We start from the raw sequence: 19,788 nt of genomic DNA, 5'->3' as shown, positions 1-19,788 counted from the left end.
ATAAAGGCTGTATGCTCGAAGTTTGTTGGAAGGGACGGCGTCAAACGGAAGTTGTTGGAATTACGAGGTATCCTGAAAGCGTCGTAGAGATAAATAAACGCACACCGCGCGAGCAGGCTGTGGTGGCAGAGGTTATTAACACTACGAGAATTTTAACTTCGTAACACTTAATTTAAAGCTAACTTTAGTCTGTATGATGCACCTCTGCGCCTGCAGAGAATAAACCATATCCGGGTGGACGTCGCTAAAGGTAACACTCCTGTCTGTAAACGTTTGCTAAACTTAGACCGCTGCTAAAATAAGCTAACGCTGACGTACACAACGTTAATGAAAAGACAATAGCGTACTACTGTACCAGGCTAGGGTGAACAGCTGTTTTATCTATTGCTTAACGCCTGTAAATAAATCTGGAATAAATTTGGAGGCCGTACGTCTCCTAGTTGAACTTTGACATTCACGTGTATATCTACGCAGTAGCTAGCTAAAGTTAGCCACAAGTTGTTCAGGACCTCTCATTAGTGTGACTGCGAATAACACCGCAGCTTGGATGATGATATTGATTATAAAATTCATTAAATTTCTCTCTTTGTTTATATAAGGTAATACAACTGCAGTTAACGTGTTTCCGCATGTGTGACCTTTACTTGAAGGCTAAACTTGCTGCAGTTCAAGATGCAGCATGCCCAGTATATTAGTCACGGAGCAGCTGATGTATGGTGGTATTAGGCACATTAAATGTGAAATTTATTACAGCTGAGTAAATGCCTAAATGTAAGCCCTAATGCTTAATAAACATTAGACATCGCAGACACTGTAGTTTGTTTGTATATTTTTTTCCATTGTGCTCATTGCGTTGAAATGGGAGAAACTGTGAGTTTCACTTCACTGTTTGTCATGCACTTCTTCCAACAGCTTCACACAAAGGAAATGAATCATGGCTGCATGTCTCTACTGACTTTGCTCTCCTCTGTCTCTCGCTGTCATAGACTCTTATTGCCACAATGGTTTCCTACAAGAAGTTGAATCCTGAAGATGTCCAGTTTTCCAGCGCAGTTTTGTCAGAAGAGCCTGTTCAAGACGAAGTTTCAGTGAGTTAGCTTGTGTTTATGAATCTGTTTGTCATTTTATAATTCCGTAGAGCAGAAATACTGTGCCTTACACAGTATTACTTTTTAGTATATTCTCTTTTTCATTAGGATGACTCACAAAAATTAGGATCTTTATGAGCAAAGTCTGTATTTCATTGTACCGCTCAGTGCTGAAACTGGATTTTTACTTCATTCCTGTGCTTCAAGGCGCTGGAGCCAGAGGACGCCTCATTGCTTCAACGTGGACCTTCATGCTCCGTCACCACAGGCCTCCTGGTGATCGGCTGCCTCCTGCTGGTGCTCTGTGGAGCATGGCTACTGGGTGCTGTGTTCTGGCTGCACAATCCCAACCAACAGGAGCATAAACCGCCGCTGCCGGCCCCAGGACAAACACCGGGCCCCAAAGTGCAATCGGCAGCGAATGATACTGCGGCCTCTTTTCGCAGTGAGGCATGCAGTCTGATACCAGAGGCGTGGAGGTTTGATTGCTACCCTGAAAGAGGGGTGGTTGTTACCCGAGAGCTGTGCGAGGCAAGGAACTGCTGCTTTATCCCTGCGTCCACCGCTTCCTCCTCTGCCAGCCGCCCATCGGGGAAAAACGGAATCCCTTGGTGTTTCTATCCTCCAGAATTCCCTTCATACTCAGTCGTGTCACTAAATGACACGCTGCTGGGACAGAAAGCTACGCTCGTGAAGGAGGTGAAGACGTATTACCCTGGAGACATCCTCACTGTAGAGGTGGAGATGCGTTATGAGACGGACAAGCGACTGCGTGTCAGGGTGAGTAGAGATTTCACATTCAGTCATGGAAAACAGGGCAATATTTTTTGGAAACTTACAAGTTGAGTTGATAAATACATTTTGCTCATGTTCATGTATTAAAATATATAATTCATGGAGCATTTTTGGACTGATCTTCTGTTTCTGTGTTGTTCATTTTCTTAATTGGAGGAAGCAACAGACCAATAAAAGAATCAGTATTTGGTTTAAATAAAGGGTATTGTGTAAAGGCTGTAACTTGGAAATTGGCACGGGCTAAACTGCCTTATAGTCTTTAATAAACATGATTGTTGGACAGCGATAGTTAAGAAACTTTATATGAAGTGACTGAGTCACACTGTAAGAAACCTAAATATGGAAAAAAGATGGGCAGATGGACTTCCAGTGCACATGGACGTTGATTCTTGCTTTGCATATAAAACAACCATGACCTTTGCACTGTGATAATTTTATTGATTAGTATTCATGACAATAAAGATAACAAACTTCACCTGTATATTTCAGATGTAAGCAAATTTTGCTCTTCTTTGCATTTCATTTTTCATTTCATCAGGCTCAAATCTAATCCTGGAAATTTGCTTGATAAAGTTTTTTTAAAATTATTATAAAATGTTTGTAATAATTACTGTCAGTTAACCACAAATTGTTCTCAATCAAGATCACTGACCCTTCAAGCTCACGGTTTGAAGTTCCCATCTCCGTCCCCACTGTCGCCAACAAGACAGAAAGCCCGGATTATATCATCGAGCTCTCAAAGCAACCATTTGGTCTTGTGGTGAAGAGGCGCTCGACAGGAGCAGTACTGTAAGTCTGAGCTGAATGGGACGTTCTGAAATGTGAGGAATAAAGTATCTGATTCAGAGGGATTTTTTTCCATTTGCGGCTCTGTGTTGTAGGTCTTATTTTGCTTAAGGTGAAGAAAAGGGCTATAGTTAGATTTCCTCATTCGTATACATATATACAGTTAAGAGTATCTAATATGTATTCAGTTATGAAATGACAGTATCATTAATGCTTGTCCAAATGTTTCCTGTTAGTCTAAACACCACTGTGGCGCCTCTCTTCTATGCGGATCAGTTCCTCCAGTTCTCCACTTCCCTACCTACGCAGTTCATTTATGGCCTGGGCGAGCATCGCTCCACCTTCCTGCACGATGTCCACTGGAACACGCTCACCATGTGGGCTAGAGATGTGCCTCCAACGGTAACCATCAGTCACAGACACAGCTGCTGTGTGATCCCACAGTACAGATATTTACATTAATATAGTTTTTGTCAGTAAAATGATCAGTTAGTTATTCTGTCTGATCGTCTTTAATGCTTTGCTGCCATGCTCTCATGTGCTCTCACGTGCTCTCACGTGTGCAGTCAATTCACAAAGCTGTTGCAGGCTGTCGTTGGAGGATGACAGGAGGCTGAATTTATTTTGTTAACTGGCTGAATAAGACTGCTGATTACATGAAATGTATTGTAATATCTTTGCGTTCTTCTTCCGTACTGTAGGAACAGACAAACCTGTATGGGGCTCATCCATTTTACCTGGCAATGGAGGATGGAGGGAACGCACACGGCTTCTTCCTGCTGAACAGCAATGCAATGGGTCAGTCTGTTAGTCACCCTAATACCTTCTGGTTTCACAATGTGCAGTAGGTCACATACACAAACACTCAGGAGCAGCAGAATAAAATGCTTAAGCTTACAAGATTTCACAAAAGTTCACATGACAGCAGCTGACAAAGTTAAGCAATTTCATAAAAGCAGAAGTTACAAATGGACTTTCCAGTGTTTGAAGATAAAGTTCATATCATACTCAGATGTCATATTGATTATTCAGAGCTTTGCCAACACAAACTGTAAAACGATTTGCGATGTATTAAAGTTTTAATAAGATTTGTTTCGTTTTGCCATTGAACTAAGTTATATTGAAAATCACCTTTAGATTATTATACAGACCTTTGTTCTTTTCTATGTTTCAGTTGTTCTTTCACAAACTGAAGATGTAGTTAGGAAATGAGAATAATCAGCTGATACCTTACTTTTTTTTCTTTTTCTTTTTTTTCTTTCTTAAGTGCACGTTTCTTTTGATGAAAAATGTCTAATCAGTTTCTTATCTGTTTTGTCAGACGTGGTCCTCCAGCCTGCCCCGGCCCTTACTTGGCGTACTATTGGTGGGATCCTTGACTTTTACATTTTCCTTGGTCCTGATCCTGGTTCAGTGGTTCAGCAATATGTGGATGTTGTAGGTCAGTAGCACTGTGATGAGATGCACATATATGTAGGTATGTGTACTGTGTACTGCACACTGATCCATGTTTTCATGGGAGAAAACCTCAAAAATCAGACAACCACCCTTTGAGCAAACACTTGGCAAAGGTGGGAAGGAAAAACTCCCTTTTAAGTGCTCTACTGGGGTGATGCAGTACTATAGTACTATATCAAGATAAGATGGAGCCTGATTATTCAAGACCTCGTATGTGATAAGTAAGATTTTAAATTTGATTTAGGATTTAACTGGGAGCCAATGAAAAGAAGCCAATATAGGAGAAATATGCTCTCTCTTTCTAGTCCCTGTCAGGACTCTTGCTGCAGCATTTTTGGAACAACTGAAGGCTTTTCAGGGAGCTTTTAGAATAGTCATATGAATTACAGTAGTCCAGCCTATAAGTAATAAATGCATGAACTAGTTTTTCAGCATCACTCTGAGACAGGATATTTCTAATTTTAGAGAGATTGCACAAGTGGAAGAAAGCAGTCCAACATATTTGTTTAATATGTGCATTGAAGGACAAATCCTGGTCAAAAATGACTCAAAGGTTTCTCACATTGTTACTGGAGGCCAAGGTAAGAATCCGGTAAGACAGATCCTTACTCTGGAAATATCTGAAATTATAAGCAGGAAATCAGAAGTCATCCAGGACTCATGTCTTCATGACTTCATGACATTACTGTAGTTTAACCAATTGGTGTGTGTAATCTAACTTCATGAATAGATGAAGCTGGTTATGATCTTTATAGCAATGAAAATGTATTCTAGGCCTTCCAATGACGCTGCCTGAGGGAATCATGTGAAATGTAAATAAACTGGTCCCAGCACAGAACCCTGTGGAATTCCATTATATAAATAACTCCAGCCATTTGCCTCTGTCACCTTGAGTTTGTCCATGTTTTGTTTTGAGAACCACCACCTTTTTTTTTTTTTTTTCTTTTTTTCCCCCCATCCATTTTTGTTGACACAGGATACCCAGCAATGCCAGTCTACTGGGCCTTGGGATACCATCTCTGCCGATGGGGCTACGACACGAGTAATTCTACGTGGGAGGTTGTCAAGAGCATGAGGAATTATGGGATACCTCAGGTAATTTCTTTTGTAGTACATGCCAGTATTTTCACATTTTTTTTTTTTAAATTCTTTTGTAATTAACCCTAAACATATGCATTTCTCTTTAGTAGCTTTAGGATGAGTGAATTCATTTTATTATTAATAATAATGAGTGTCTGTTTAATTGCAGGATGTCCAGTGGAATGACATTGACTACATGGACAAATTTATGGACTTTACATACGAATCAAAAAAGTTTGACACACTACCTGACCTGGTCAGGGACCTACATGCTCATAACCAACGCTACGTTATGATCCTGGTATGCACAAACACACATACTTGGTCTCATGTGTTTTGTGTCTGCTTTGGTATGTGAGTGTTTAAGTGAGTCCTTTCTTAATCCTTCAGGATCCGGGTATCAGCAGCACACAACCCGAGGGCTCATACTGGCCCTTCGATGAAGGCGTAAAGAGAGGAGTTTTTATTAAAGATGCTGAAGGGAAAACACTTATTGGGAAGGTGAGACATGAAGCCACACAACAACATTAACTTAGGCATGTGCTGTGATGCAGGATTAATGAGTTAGGGGAACATGTTGAGCCTAGAGTCTGTATATTCAGTAACATGATGGTGCTGCTCCTTCTTGTTCCAGAGGAGATTTATTTGTGAGCCCCACATTTTCACTGATTCTTTTGCTGATGAAATAGTCAAAGTGCACAGTAGATACTTAGCAGAGATGTTTGTTGTTGTGCGTCTTGTTTCACAGGAATTTAAGCATAAATATGCCTGGGCCTAATCTGCTGCTAAGTCAGTATTGCTGCTATTAATATGTTTTTATTGGTATTTATCACAGAGAATGTTCATTCCTTCATTATGGAGGCCATGTCAGACTTGAATACACTTATCTAATGTTAATATAGAGAGTCCACCCAGGGGTAAAATAAATACTTTGACTGATGAATTTACAGGATTAACAGTTTTCTGCAACATTCCCCTCTTGTCTACTTTGTACCTGTGTTGTGTTTTGCTGTAATAAGTCTTTACATCCTTTATCTCTCCAGCTGTTTCTCTTGACTGATGTAGGCAGGACTTAATTGGTTCATTTTGTGCAGGAGATGCAAATAATGCATCAGATGCCTGCTTTTATTTTAGCATGCGCAGAGACCTCGAGCTTTCAAAGAAAGCTGCTAATTATCATTGTGATACCGCTTTCTTTGCACATGGCTCGACAAAATCTGATCAAATCCCCAATTAAAGAAGGCAGAGTTGCACTGAACCAGCTTCTTTCTCCACCACTTCTTCAATCACTTAAACCCCTGTAGACATCACTGATTCAGAGATTTTAAGTGTTCAGTGTCCTGACACAGAATGTGACAATACATAAACTTTCTGTCTTGAGCATGGAAAGCGATCATGATGTCATGACAGATAATTGTTGAAAGAACCATTCAGCAAACGTGCTGTGCATTGTGATATACTTAGCAACATTACTATATCAGCAGCTAACTCTCAAGCATTAGGACTCACATTTTTATGAAGAAAATATCATTGATTAGCACATCTTAAATCATTGTCAGAATGGCACTCAAGGAATAAGGTCATTTACAAGAATAATATTATTAGTCATATAAACTGTTGGAGCTCGTATTAATTGTTTTAACAATAGTGAAATGCGGAACGTGAACAGTAACAGCAGGAGCGCCACAGCACTGCAGATACATTTATATTTGGTGATAAATTCATTGACACGTCTTCTCCCAGTGGCTACATAAAGTGGAGGGTCTCTGACACTGCTGTCCTAGGAGTGCCAACTGAGGGGTGCATTACAAACAGAGATCACCACAGTCAGCTGATTTGGCAAAACCTAAAACCCCAGTTGGAGATGACGGGTCACAACAGTGATGATCACCTTTCTCTGATAAGCCAGGAGTCCTGCTTCAGATTCTGTTTACACACATAAAAAGGGGGCGTTTCACTTATCATATGACTCGCCCTACATTATTAGAGATGATGATAAAACAAAGTGACATAAATTTGAACAGTTTTGTGACGTATCAAGTATAAAACAGACTGAGCAACAGATTAGAATCAAGTATTTAGTTATTTTCTTAACTTCCTGTGATAATGCAATGACGCACTTCAACACCTAATTGTATAAAATGTATTTCCCTATCAGGGAATCTATATTGCACTTAAAAGACGCTGTAAATATTTGGTGCTTCCAGTTGAGTTGTAAACCAAATCTAAGAACATAACCTACTCGTGACCAGGTTATGTTAAACATAAGTTACCATGGCGATTTAGCAAGACAGGAAGAGAGCCCCGTTCATGTACCAGAAAACTCTGACTTTAGGCTCAACACAGCTCACTCACTCAATAATCTGGGTGGTACTACAGTAGCTACAGTATGGCTGAAAGCTTTTGAAAGTTATCCAGCTTCATTAGATCTATGTAATTCAGCTGGACTGGTTCTTAAGTGCAGCCAGGCGAGCCCAATAATAAATGAACATTGTTTTGAATGTTAAGCATGAATTTAAACTAAAATTCTTTCTCCCCGTTTCCAGGTGTGGCCTGGTCTCACAGCATATCCAGATTTCTCTGATGAAGTGACACATGAATGGTGGTATGACAACCTAAAGATGTTCCACAATAAGGTGGCGTTTGATGGATTATGGATTGTAAGTATGAGAACAGTGCAGGCTGTTAAATAAGTAATCACTGACTCCTGCCTAGATGGCTCCTTATGATTATTTAAAGATCTGACAACACTTCGCTTGGTTTTAGGACATGAATGAGCCATCAAACTTCCTGGATGGATCGACCAGTGGCTGCCCATCAAACAATCTTGAAAACCCTCCTTACACTCCAGGTAGGAGATTGGATCTACAACAGAGATCACACTACAAACATACGATACATTTGGGTTTCATGGGGTCTTCTGCTTTCAGGTGTACTGGGAGGTTTGCTGAGAGCCAAAACCTTGTGTGCCACCGCGCAGCAGAAGCAGTCCATACATTACAACATGCACAGTCTGTATGGACTGATGGAAGCTAAAGCCTCTGCAAGGTTTGATGCTCTCAATACTCACATGCAATGTTCCCTCTAATTTTTCATGTGTCTGAGCGAACACACAAACTGCCTGAGCGATCCCTTGGACCACTGTGAGCGACATCAGACGTGTGCGCTGTGGTCACGCCAGCATCCAATCCATCCAAGTTACATGGTTTATTAAAATAATCAAATTACAGCATTTACATTTATGTTAGACTACTTTTAATTAACTGCTTTAGCCAACTTACAATGAAAATGTAAAAAAAAATCTAGCCATTGTCTGTGTAGTATGTTAACACTATTGGAAGTAAAAATAACTTGAACTCCAATTTCAAAAACAACTTTATTTATTTATTTATTTTTTGCTCTGACTTGTATTATGAGTCTGAGTCTGTGGTCTGGAAGAGAGTTCTGTAACTCTTTGTCTGCAAAATACAGTATATAAAGACCAATGCTGGGCAATTAATTATATAGTTACTTCTTCAAAAAAGTTACTGAGTGTTGCAGACAAAGTTTTTTTGCAGCTGTTTACCTAGAAATGCAGCCAAGGCGTTTTTAAATAAACATTTCAAACTATTTACAGAACAATCAGCTGTTCTGCATCAAATCTGATGCCACACAAATTATTTGTGCCACTCCAAAAATTAATTTCTGTCCACTATGAGATAAAGGAGAACAACAGCCTGATACCTGCAGGCCTGACAACAGGAGATGTATCACTCCTGTAACACCTGTAACATTCAGCAGCCGCCTCATTGTTCTGACACACACAACAAAACTATTGACTACACTACACACTAACTACACACTAACTACACAAGATTTGCGCTAAACATCTCAAATCTCTCACATCTCAGAACACCGCCGTCACTCCTAAAACTTCCCCCGTTTCTTAACAACTAGATGCCACGTTGCCATATCATTTTTTGATTGGTCGACATGGTACTTTTTTGGACGAATAGGAAAGAGAGAGGGGGTGGGGGTTTGTCTTTGCTCACAGGCGGAGAGTGCTTTCGAGCATTTTCCTTATAAAACGCCGTTTTTACCGTTTCTTCCCGCAGTAAATATAAACAACGATAGTATTCAGGAAGAAAACCAAACATTGCAGATATTTTTATCATAACTCTGGTTTTACGTGACCTATCAACACAATTTAAAAACTGGTATAAAGTCCACACTTTTTCCGTCAATTGTTCCGTCTGTCCTGCTCACATCTCCAATGGTTGGACACGTTGTCATTAATGTGGCTTCACTCCACATCAGCCACGCTGCTTTGCTAGCTAAAACACTGGTGTCGGCACATAAGGACGCTGTCATAGCCTGTCAACGACATTGATTAGCTGCGTATATATGACTGTGAATCACGTGATTAGCTGGACTATAGGATAAGGTGGCATCATTCTAATCCCATACGGGAGCAGCCAGTCACTTACAGACTAACACTGCAAAACAGAATTGTTAAAGTTTTAATTTCAATTCAGGTTAGAATGTTTTTGTGCACAACGCAGGTTTTCTGTGCGCAGAGACCGTGCCAGCAGTGTGCAATTGCGCACGTGCGCAGCTTAGAGGGAACATTGCTCACATGTACACATGCGACGGAAATAAAACAGTACAATACTTCTTCATTACACACTTTGTCTTATGTTTTCACTTCCTCTCTGTCCCCGTGTTCAGCGCTCTGAAGCGAATTGTGGCAAAGAGACCTTTCGTGATCTCCCGCTCCACCTTCCCCAGTCAGGGCATGTACTCTGGTCACTGGCTTGGAGACAACAGGAGTCAGTGGAAAGACCTTTACACTTCTATAGCAGGTCAGAAGTTCAGCAGATACAGATAGCAGATAATACACACTGTGTTGACATGCATAAACGACAACACTGTGCCTGATCTGTTGTCGTAAAACTGCTTATTTGAATTCTTGTGACTATGAAGCTGTGATGAGGATAATCTCTTATATTATTTATCATTTTGGATTTGAGGATGTTTCATGTGAAATTGTTCATCTCATCATTGGATATTTAACTCCCATTTCTTTCTGTGCAGGTATGTTGACCTTTAACCTTTTGGGCATCCCGCTGGTGGGAGCAGATGTCTGCGGCTTCAGCGAGGAGACGCAGGAGGAATTGTGCGTCCGCTGGACTCAGCTGGGAGCTTTCTATCCCTTCACACGAAACCACAACGCCATCAGCGTGAAGGTAAGAGTGTCCTCTTGAATCTGACACTTACAGGTTTAGCTGTGCTTCTGAAAATTGTATTTATTTGTTCATTTATTTTTTTCATGATGACACCTGAAGCTTTTACATGAGTGTTTGTTTTGTAGCTCGAGACTTCATTTGGAGAATCTAAACATGGAAAACATGGAACTGTGTGTCTACTAATGGATTCATGTTTCTATTGTCCATCTCCTATGCGGGGGGCTTGTTTTTGTGGTTTTACAGCCTCAAGACCCGACAGCTTTCAGCCCGCTTGCTCGCACAGCCATGAAGGAGGCTCTGCTACTGCGCTACTCTCTCTTCCCTGTTCTCTACACTCTCTTCCATCACGCGCATGTGCATGGACACACTGTGGCTCGACCAATAATGTTCGAGTGAGTAGAAATTCTAAAAGCACAGATTTTCATGTATTACGTGTGTTTTCGGGGTGCATAACTTTACGTACTCAAAAGGTTTCCCAAAGACGTGAAAGCCTACGGCATCGACAAGCAGTTCATGTGGGGGAAGAGTTTGTTGGTGACGCCAGTGTTGGATCCTGGAGTCGACTACGTGGATGGTTACTTCCCTGAGGGTCTGTGGTACGACTATTACACGGTGAGACTCTGTGAGCGATAGTGAGAGGACCGAGCGTATGGTGACTTGATCAGAGTGTTTACATCATGCGTGTTCCTTTACTTCCCAGGGCGACTGTGTGACCAGTAAGGGCGAAGAGCTTCGACTCAATGCGCCTCTAGATAAGATCAACCTGCATTTGCGCGAGGGCTCCATTGTACCAACACAGGTAAAAGGTTTTTCAGCTAAAACGGACCTGTTACAATGCTGGATGCTCAAATTCACCATGGGCAGACTTTTAAATAGTACAGTCAGAGTATGTGGCTGTAAACCTAAGGGCATTTTACACTGCAGATTGTTTACTCGAACCAAAATCTGTCATTAAAAAAAAAAAAGTGAGAATTTATGCTCATTTCACAGCTACTTGATTGACCGTACTGACCTTCGCATATATATATGATACTCTCCCGGATCCCAGAATGCAAAGCATGACAGAGTGGCTACAGGAACTGCTTTAGCCTAAACTTGCAGCTGCTAGTTTGTTCGGATAGAAGTTGGATTCTGTTCACACCATAAACAAACTGCTTTGCATTAGCACTGTATGATTTGGAGCTTCAGCAGTAAAAGTGGCAAAGTGTAAGAGAACAAGGTGAAATCTTTGCCTTTAACTCCAATATGATTATTTTTGCAATCAAACTTAGAACAAGTTTACCAAAGTTTGAAGGAAATTTAGGCTAAAATGGGACTTTTCACACATGTGCTGAAGCACTCAACTTTGCTTCACATTACCTGGGCTGAGGTGAGAATGCAAATGTCTGACTCAGACAGACTGAACATCAAACAGTCTTTAACCTTTTGAAACATCTGCATCTCAAACATAAAAAAATATAACATTTAATCCAAACACGTTCGGATGTAATTCACACAAATCATGACACGACTTTTATTTTTTAATTTATTTTTTTTAATGATGAAATCTGCAGCCACTGAGCCTGCACTGAGTCTCCATATGCTACCTCCTTGTGTTGGACTTTTGCCTTTAAAAACACACAAACTGAAGAATGCTGAAAACCTGATGTCTTTTCATCTGACATCTTTTTGGATTTGTGGGTCTGAATTTGTGATTCTATGGGTCAGACATGTGTGCGTCTTCCACTTGATTCACATTCATGTTTACTCTCTCTGTGCGTGTTTGAACAGGCACCCAACCTGACCCTGTGGGTAAGCACCGGTCAGCCTCTCCACCTCGTCTCGGCTCTGTCTCAAGACGGTTCAGCCAGTGGAGATCTGTTCTGGGATGATGGAGAGACCATCGACACCTACGAGACCAACCAGTACGCCTACATCATCTTCAGTATTGCTCAGGTGCTCAGCTTCATGTTTTTGTTTTGTTTGTTTGTTTAGAATACAGTAATCTACCCTGCATTTTTGCTCCTGTCTGCTCCAGCCTACTTTATCTGACTTCACACATCATGCTGCTGCTCATGTAGATAAACTGTGTCTGGACCTGTTTAATTTAGCTTTGCCTTTCAGAGAATCTCACTGTGTTGCTGAAAAATGGTTTGAGCTTTTTATTACCTTATTTTTTAGAACACGATGACATCCCAGGTGCTCTCTAACCACGTCGAGGCGTCATACATCACTGTGGAGTCAGCCTCCTTCTATGGTGTGAAGGAGAAGCCGAGCAGAGTGTTGGTGAACTCCCAAGATGCACCGTTTACCTACAGAACCAACAAGGTGAGTTCTGAGTTTTTGTTGTTGTTGTTTTTTTAAGTTTGGAAAAAGAAAACGGTGACACAAGACTCCATCATTAAAAAAAACTTCTTCTTTTTTTTAAATTGGTTTCGAAATTTTGCAATGGTTAAAGAATTTTAGATCCTATCACCCAGCAGACTGACAGTGAAGTGCACATGGTGCAACAAAGTCTGCAAAGCATCACAATTATGTTGACAAATTCTGCTGGAGATAAGAAAAGAAGCGAGTCTGAAATCAGTTTCTTATGACAGCGACCTTTCTCAGTTTAACAGAGACTCCACAGCTGGAGACACCACATCAGCAGCACAACAGAGCACTCAAGTATCTACTGGGTTTTCCCACCTGTGCAAAAGAGAGACCCCCAAAAAATAACCTGGTACCTTCGGTTTTTACCGAAAGAGCTGAAAGATGCTTCCTTGTTAAAGCCGCTAGGTTTCATAAATCAGCCTTTTTTTCAGTTTCTAGCACAGGATGAAACTGGATGACAAGCCAGTATTTCCATCTTTTTCCTCTTCCTTTATTTTTAATTAAATATATTTTTATATTCATTTGATTGTTACTTTACACACTCGTCACACAGTGTGTACAGTGAAAGCTGTCCTTTTTGTGCATTTGGGCATTAAATAATTAATTTGCTCAATTATTTCTAGAAATACAAAACTTTATGAGTTAAAGTTCAGCACAGAAAAACTGGCAGCAACATTTATTTAAAGTATGAAATGTAAATGTGGTTATCTTAGTTTCATATGATAGAATTTCCTGATGACATTGTTCTAGATGGATGGACAATCAGCAGTGATTTAAAAACAAAAGATCAGTAATATTATTGAATAAAAGTCTTGAATAAAATATCAAATTAGTAGAATTTAGCTTTAAAATCCAATCGTACTTGTGCTCATGAAGCCATGTGTTACAGTCATCGTGTTCTGTAGCTTTAATGCAGACAGCAGACAGTGTTGGCTTTGGTTTTACATGAAGATATTCTCCAAACAGTAATGATGCTTTCCTTCCTCTCTGCAGGTGTTAACAGTCGCTGATCTGGGTCTCAGCCTGAGTCAGAACTTCACCATCAGCTGGATGTAAGCAGCCATGAAGCCACAAGCTTGCACAGCGCACCATCTCCGAGAATAAGAACAGACATTTCTTTCAAATTATTTTGGCTCTTGACTCAAAGACACTCGATGTGAAATAGGGATGTCGGGTAATTTACTTTATTGATGGTCGTCGCCCTTTAAAGAGGAGCATTTCACTTAACTCTTCAAACCTTTCCCTGGGAGATGCCTCTATATCTCTACAGCAAGCTTAGAAATGAAATCACTGGGTCTCAACATTTTCACCATTCAGGTGTCCTTGTCAGTGTTTCCACATCTGCATTGGGTTTCGTGCTCGTAGGCTTCATAAGGGGGGGATTCGCTTAAAAAAGATCACAGCTGCTGATGTCAATGCAAACGCACTAGAATAAAAAGGTTGCGTGAATGTTAAGAGTTTATACCCAATCTCCAAAAGTTGAATCTGTTCATCTGGACGTAGCGTTTTGTGGGAGAAACGTTTCGTCACTCATCCAAGTGACTTCTTCAGAGACTGAAGAAGTCACTTTACTTTCCTGGATGATTGAGAATGCATCAAGATGTTTTATACCCAATGATTAGGAATAGAGCCAAAGCAAAGTGTCCGTCAGTTAGGAGTGAAATTAAAGGTACTCAGGAGCGAGGGGGTCATAACATAGTGTTAATATCATCCTAATGCAGGCTTTGCACAATTAGACAAAATCGCCTTCCTGTGCTCGGCATGCTTTGAAAAGCTTGTCATCACTGACCAATAGCAGTTTAGACGCAGCTTTAATGTCTTTGGAAGACCACTCTCTTTGTGTGTATCTGATTTAAATTTATAGTTTGGTCTGGGTAGTCTATACTAAGTTAATGTAATCAACACTGCATTTTTAATTTTATTTTTGTTCCCTTTTTTAAGTCCTCATGAGCAGAAAAATGATGTGCAATAAATGAGCGAGAGTGAAATTAGCTTCCTTAAAATGTGACAGCATAGTTCATGATGTAGTTTGTTCCATGTGCTTGAAAGTTGTTTACAGTCTGTTTTGCACTAATTAGTACTGCAATATAGGATGGGTGGATAGGTGGGTGTGCCTTATGATTCCTTTTCTTCTTTTTTCTTTGTTTTTAAGCATCTCTGCTTTATAACGTCAGCCCCTTTTTCAACACTGAAGACCGTATTACTGTTAAACACAAGAAGGACTTTACTGATTACAAGTGTTGTACAATCATTTTACTGCGGCTCGTCACTCTGACAGAGCAGAATACAAATGAAAGCCAAAACTGGATCCTTTTCCTTGTTTTGAGATCAGCACTGTTCATTTATGCCTGAATTTGAAATTGATTTAGTACATTTGTCCTGATTTAGTATTTCTCACGGATTCTTATGGGCAACACTGGAAAAGAATATGCTGACGACGACATGAATGCGTGTTCGTATGATGTAATCATACTTCACCAAGTGTCACCGACAGTTTGTAGTATTTTATTTTGAAGGTATTATAAATTTTTTTGTGCTTAAATGGAATTTCAGTTTGACTTTTTTTGAGTGTAACATCAGACAATAAAACATTTCAAAACAAAGAGACTTCCTGTTTTGTTTATTTGTTTGTTTTTTAACTTTATGTACAGTTTTGAGACCTTTCTCTTATAAAGTAGTGAACAGATGTTTTTGTTTTGCTTCTTGAAGTGCTGAAGTAAACTCGCCAGCAGAGGGCACGGTTTCCCAATGACCAGGACAGGAAGCAAAGTACATCCTATGTTCAGTAGGTTGTAGAACCACATTCAATAGCAAGAACTTGAAGTAATCAGTTTCTCTGTAACTTTATCAGTCTCACGTCATGTTGGAGGAATGCTGTCCTACTCGTTACAGCGTTACTTCAGTTCTTTGAGATTTGTGGACATTCATTTATGCACAACTCTCACAGCATTGCAGTCAGTTTAGGTCTTTGAGTCATTGAAACACCTTCATCTTTTTCTGTTCCTGTTGCAGATTTGCTGCTGTCGTCAGGATCATTGTCCTGTTGCATGACCCAATTTTGGCCAAGCTTTAGCTGTCGGATAGACGACCTCACATTTGACTCTATTATCCTTTGGTATACAGAGGAGTTCATGGTCAACCCAATGACTGTTAGCTGCCCAGGTCCTGTGTCTACAGAAGAAGCCCAGATCATCACCCCTCCACCACCATGCATCACACTTGTTCTGAGGTTTTGTTTTTCAGCAAATATGTTGCTGTACACTGTACAGTCATGTGGAGTGTACACTAAAGCCAAAAATCTCCACTTTGGTCTTGCATGTCCAAAGAAAATTGCTCCAGAGGTTTTGCTGTTTGTTCAGACACAATTTGGCAAACCTAAGCTGTGCTGTCATGTTCTGACTTCCAAATAAGTCACACTTGTTCAAATCTTTTCCTGATTTTACTATCATGAAGTTTAACATTTAGTATGCTAACTGAGGCCTGTAGATTCTGAGATAACCGAGTAGCTCTTGGGTGTTTTGCAGCTTCACTGAACATTGCACAACTGTGCATCTGCCAGAGAACCTGCTTTTATAGAGGTGCTCACACTTGCTGATGATCACCTTATCAAGTGCATTTGATCAGCAGCACCTGGCTCCTACTTACCTTCTTAATTATTATGGAAGCAGTAAAGGTGTACTTACAAGGGACTACAGAGTCCTGTGGAGTCCTTTTCTTCTACATGACTGTAACGGTGTAATTGCCACTGTGGCAACAGAGGATGTTTCTCTCACACGTTGTAACATGAGAAGAAACTTAATAATACATTCTCACCCCTCATTGTGTTCTAATGAAAACATCACCGGGCGTAGCACTTTATCCCCAGCAAATGTTCAGTAAGAGTCATTGCGCATTGAAATGTTTCTTATCAGGAAATGACAATTGTTCTTAACTGAAACTGTGAGCTGTACGGGTAATGTTTACCTTATGCTTATTCATAGTTACTCCTGGAGCTATAAACAAGGTTGAGATCTGTGCGTGTGTGTTTGCGCAAATTATAAGCACACTCTCTTGTTTCTCCTCATTTTTCCTTATCCTGTTGCTCTGCTTTTCCACCTCTTTCTCTGTAATGCCCCTCATGCTTTTATTGCATCTACGGACTAGACTAAACTAAACTCTCCACTCTATGAAAGTCAGAAGTTATTTAGATAACAGTCTCAGGATGTCCGTCATTAAGATACCGGGGTCATCTGAGGACTCTTATAAATCATTTTGACTCTTAAGAGTTGCATGTTCTAGTATGTGTTTCTCACCATAACAAACTAACTGGAAAACACGATGGAAAAGGAGCCCTGACACTAAGCCAGACCTTTGACCGGATCTGAGTCATGACAGTAAACTATTGCTTCGCTGTACCAACAAAAGCTCCAGAAAGTGAAACTAACAATTGCATGCTAAAATTGTTCTCCATTGCTGATAAACTAGGCTTGCAATAGACGTGTTTTTATTGGCTGTGTGGAAATGTTCACAGGCTAACTGTTTCCAGATGGGACTTTGAGGAGAGCACATATATCATTCAGCAAAAGGGGGAGGAGAGAGCGCTCAGAGAAAGAGCAGCAGGGGTCTGTCAAAAGCATTCAGCTCTACTGACGAGGGCATTTCCTGTCGGGATTTGGGACGATTAGGCATTCGTGCGTAGGGGGGTGTTTGTATGCTTTGCATGTGGAGAGTGGGACCAACACACAAGGCTTTTTGTGGGATTCTTGTCCGTGTTTGATGTGTGTAACTTTGCTTGTGGGGCAAACAGTGATTTAGTGTCAGTTGTCTGAGGAAAAAACTTGGAGCTGCCAGATTGTGTTCCAGTCGGGCTTTTCTGAATTTCTGCTTTCTCACGTTAAAGTTCCGCTGTATGCTACATAAAGCAGAAACAGAATTTAAAATAAACTAGCAGTGTTACTGAGAAGGCCTTGTTGTGTAAAAAAAAAAAAAAAAGTCTGGGGGAGTCATAAAAAGAAATTAAATGCAGCTTCATTGTTCACTTCGATGTTCCTTCGCAGCTCCCGGGAGATATTTTTAACAGTAAGAGTTGCTGACATGGGACAGCAACAACACCAAGCTCTTTTTTTTTTTTGACTGCACTTGCATTTGTTTCCATACTTCTGTTCACTCTACAATGCTGGCTATTATGTGAAGTCTTGATTTTTGACCTGACTTTAAAGATTGGTTTCTGTGCAGTTCGTTTTCAGCAATGAATAATCAGGAAAAAAAAGAGGAAAGAAAGTCACACATGGACGAGCCTCAGTGCTGCTTAGTATGTCAAAAATGTTGCATGTTAATGCTTCACTCACCTGACTTTCCTGAAAAGGAAAGTAGATTAGTAGATTTTGGCTGATGGTAGAAGTGCATTGAGCTAAATCTGACCTGGTGGTGCTATGAAGGCGCCGTGTTTTACACACGGACACATCAAAAGTTGGATGTGTAGTATGGTAGGTCTGAAAAGTGAAGCCTTAAACTTGCATTCCTTTGGTTTGCCAGCATATGGTTGCAAAAACTCTTTGGGTTGTACTGAGGTTTTGCAAAAACATGGCATTTTGTGGTGGTATGGATCAAGTCAGTATGGCCTCAGACACACCGGCCTAGAGACTGGTCTGCAACCATTTGCAACCACTGTTTGTGAGGGAAAATGAGTATTCCCTGACTGTTTGCTGGAGGTTGATGGCAGTCACTAGAGAAATGACTGATAAACTTCCAGATGCACAGCTCTACAGACCAGTAATGGATCACCCCCTGACAGCTACCTGTTGATAAGAAAAATGTGTTCCCTAATAGTTAGCAAAAATTTCCCTATTTTTGCTGTCGGTTGTATTGTGTATGGAAGTGACGAACACCACAACTACTCCTTGAGTTGTAGTGTAAAATACTACGCAAACCAGAAATGGACATCTTTTGGCTTTACGGTGAAATTTGAACTTTTTGAAAGATCCCTGCGGTAGCGCCGAAGTGCAGCTTTTACTCTGAAAGCGAGCATTCTACATTTCTGTCTTGCTCCAAAACTTTTCAAGATTTACCTCTGCTCAGCTAGTAGTTAGCAAGTCTTTGCAGACAAACATGGAAAACTGCAGTCAGCCGTGTCAGTCAGCTTGCAGCCAAAGCTAACGCAGTGAGGTTTTTGGTGCAGCACCTACCTTTATAACTGGTTTCACACAGCCAGAGCCAGCAACTTGCCAACCTTTCCAGTCTTGGAAAATACGCTTTTCCCAAGGAACAAGTGGTTTGGTATCATGTCCAACATGGCTAGCAACTCTTGTAGTCATTTGAGAAACTTCAGGATAAGTTTAAGGGTAAAGGGAATTGGCTTTCTTGCTCTTTGACCTTGGTAAACACTTTCCATGGGCTCAGTCACTAGCTTCGCTTGTGGATGCATTCACGGTATTGCGTGAGAATCCCTCTGATGTGCTGCAAGATATTTCAATCAAAACCAGGAATGTGAATCTTGTGCTGGCAGCAGATGAAAGTTTATTCTCCAAAATATCACCTGGCATCAGAAACGTGTGTGAAAGTTAGGGCTGCTCCAAGTATTCTGCAGGTTGTTGTTGTTACTCAGGGGCTGACAGTTTATTTTGGTAAGACTTTGAAATCTGGTCTTGCTCAAAGGTGTGTTGAGAACGGCTCGGTGACAGTTAGCCCAACAACAAGCCAAGTATTTACTTCATTTTACTTCATTATCAGATTTTATCTCCTTACTTTTGCTTTCTGTTTGCCCTCTGCTATGTGATTCATGCTCACATTGCATCACGTCATCTGCTCTCTGCAGAAACCAACTTCAGCCTAAAAGTCCAGTAAATTCCACCTATCAAGCTGAAAGATTTCCTTGATGGTCTGAAGCTTGGATTCATTATTTGTGATCTGAATGGCATCCATTTAACTGTTCCCGTGAAAAACTTGTATGCTGCAGGCCAGCAGCATCTAACTGTGAAATTCAGGAGAAAAAAAAAACTAGCTGACCTCAAACAGAGAGAGGAAAA

General features: G+C 40.6%; 1 protein-coding gene across 1 annotated transcript; it reads left to right on the top strand.

Annotated features, from left to right (window-relative positions):
• The first annotated feature begins 73 nt into the window (after window positions 1-73).
• Window positions 74-15,387, top strand: gaa2 (alpha glucosidase 2). Its single transcript, XM_003456929.5, has 21 exons — window positions 74-250; window positions 987-1,088; window positions 1,296-1,868; window positions 2,527-2,672; window positions 2,906-3,071; window positions 3,371-3,467; window positions 3,991-4,110; window positions 5,104-5,222; window positions 5,377-5,508; window positions 5,598-5,708; window positions 7,754-7,867; window positions 7,974-8,058; window positions 8,138-8,255; window positions 9,915-10,048; window positions 10,281-10,432; window positions 10,676-10,824; window positions 10,903-11,044; window positions 11,133-11,231; window positions 12,203-12,367; window positions 12,593-12,739; window positions 13,778-15,387. Exons 2-21 carry the CDS (start codon window positions 1,002-1,004, stop codon window positions 13,838-13,840), a joined length of 2,919 nt encoding a protein of 972 aa, XP_003456977.1. The 5' UTR covers window positions 74-250; window positions 987-1,001; the 3' UTR covers window positions 13,841-15,387.
• The last annotated feature ends 4,401 nt before the right edge of the window (window positions 15,388-19,788 follow it).

This window comes from Oreochromis niloticus, linkage group LG6 (genome assembly GCF_001858045.2).
Source record: "Oreochromis niloticus isolate F11D_XX linkage group LG6, O_niloticus_UMD_NMBU, whole genome shotgun sequence".
Taxonomy (NCBI): domain Eukaryota; kingdom Metazoa; phylum Chordata; class Actinopteri; order Cichliformes; family Cichlidae; genus Oreochromis; species Oreochromis niloticus.
Note: the sequence above shows the minus strand (reverse complement) of the source record. Positions and strands in the feature narration are given on the sequence as shown.

Excerpts from the sequence above, each read along its gene's own strand:
- gaa2 (XM_003456929.5), top strand. The coding sequence starts at position 1,002 with ATGGTTTCCTACAAGAAGTTGAATCCTGAAGATGTCCAGTTTTCCAGC. Across the intron at positions 1,869-2,526 it reads ACAAGCGACTGCGTGTCAGG|ATCACTGACCCTTCAAGCTC; the intron begins GTGAGTAGAGAT and ends TTCTCAATCAAG. Across the intron at positions 5,223-5,376 it reads GGAATTATGGGATACCTCAG|GATGTCCAGTGGAATGACAT; the intron begins GTAATTTCTTTT and ends GTTTAATTGCAG.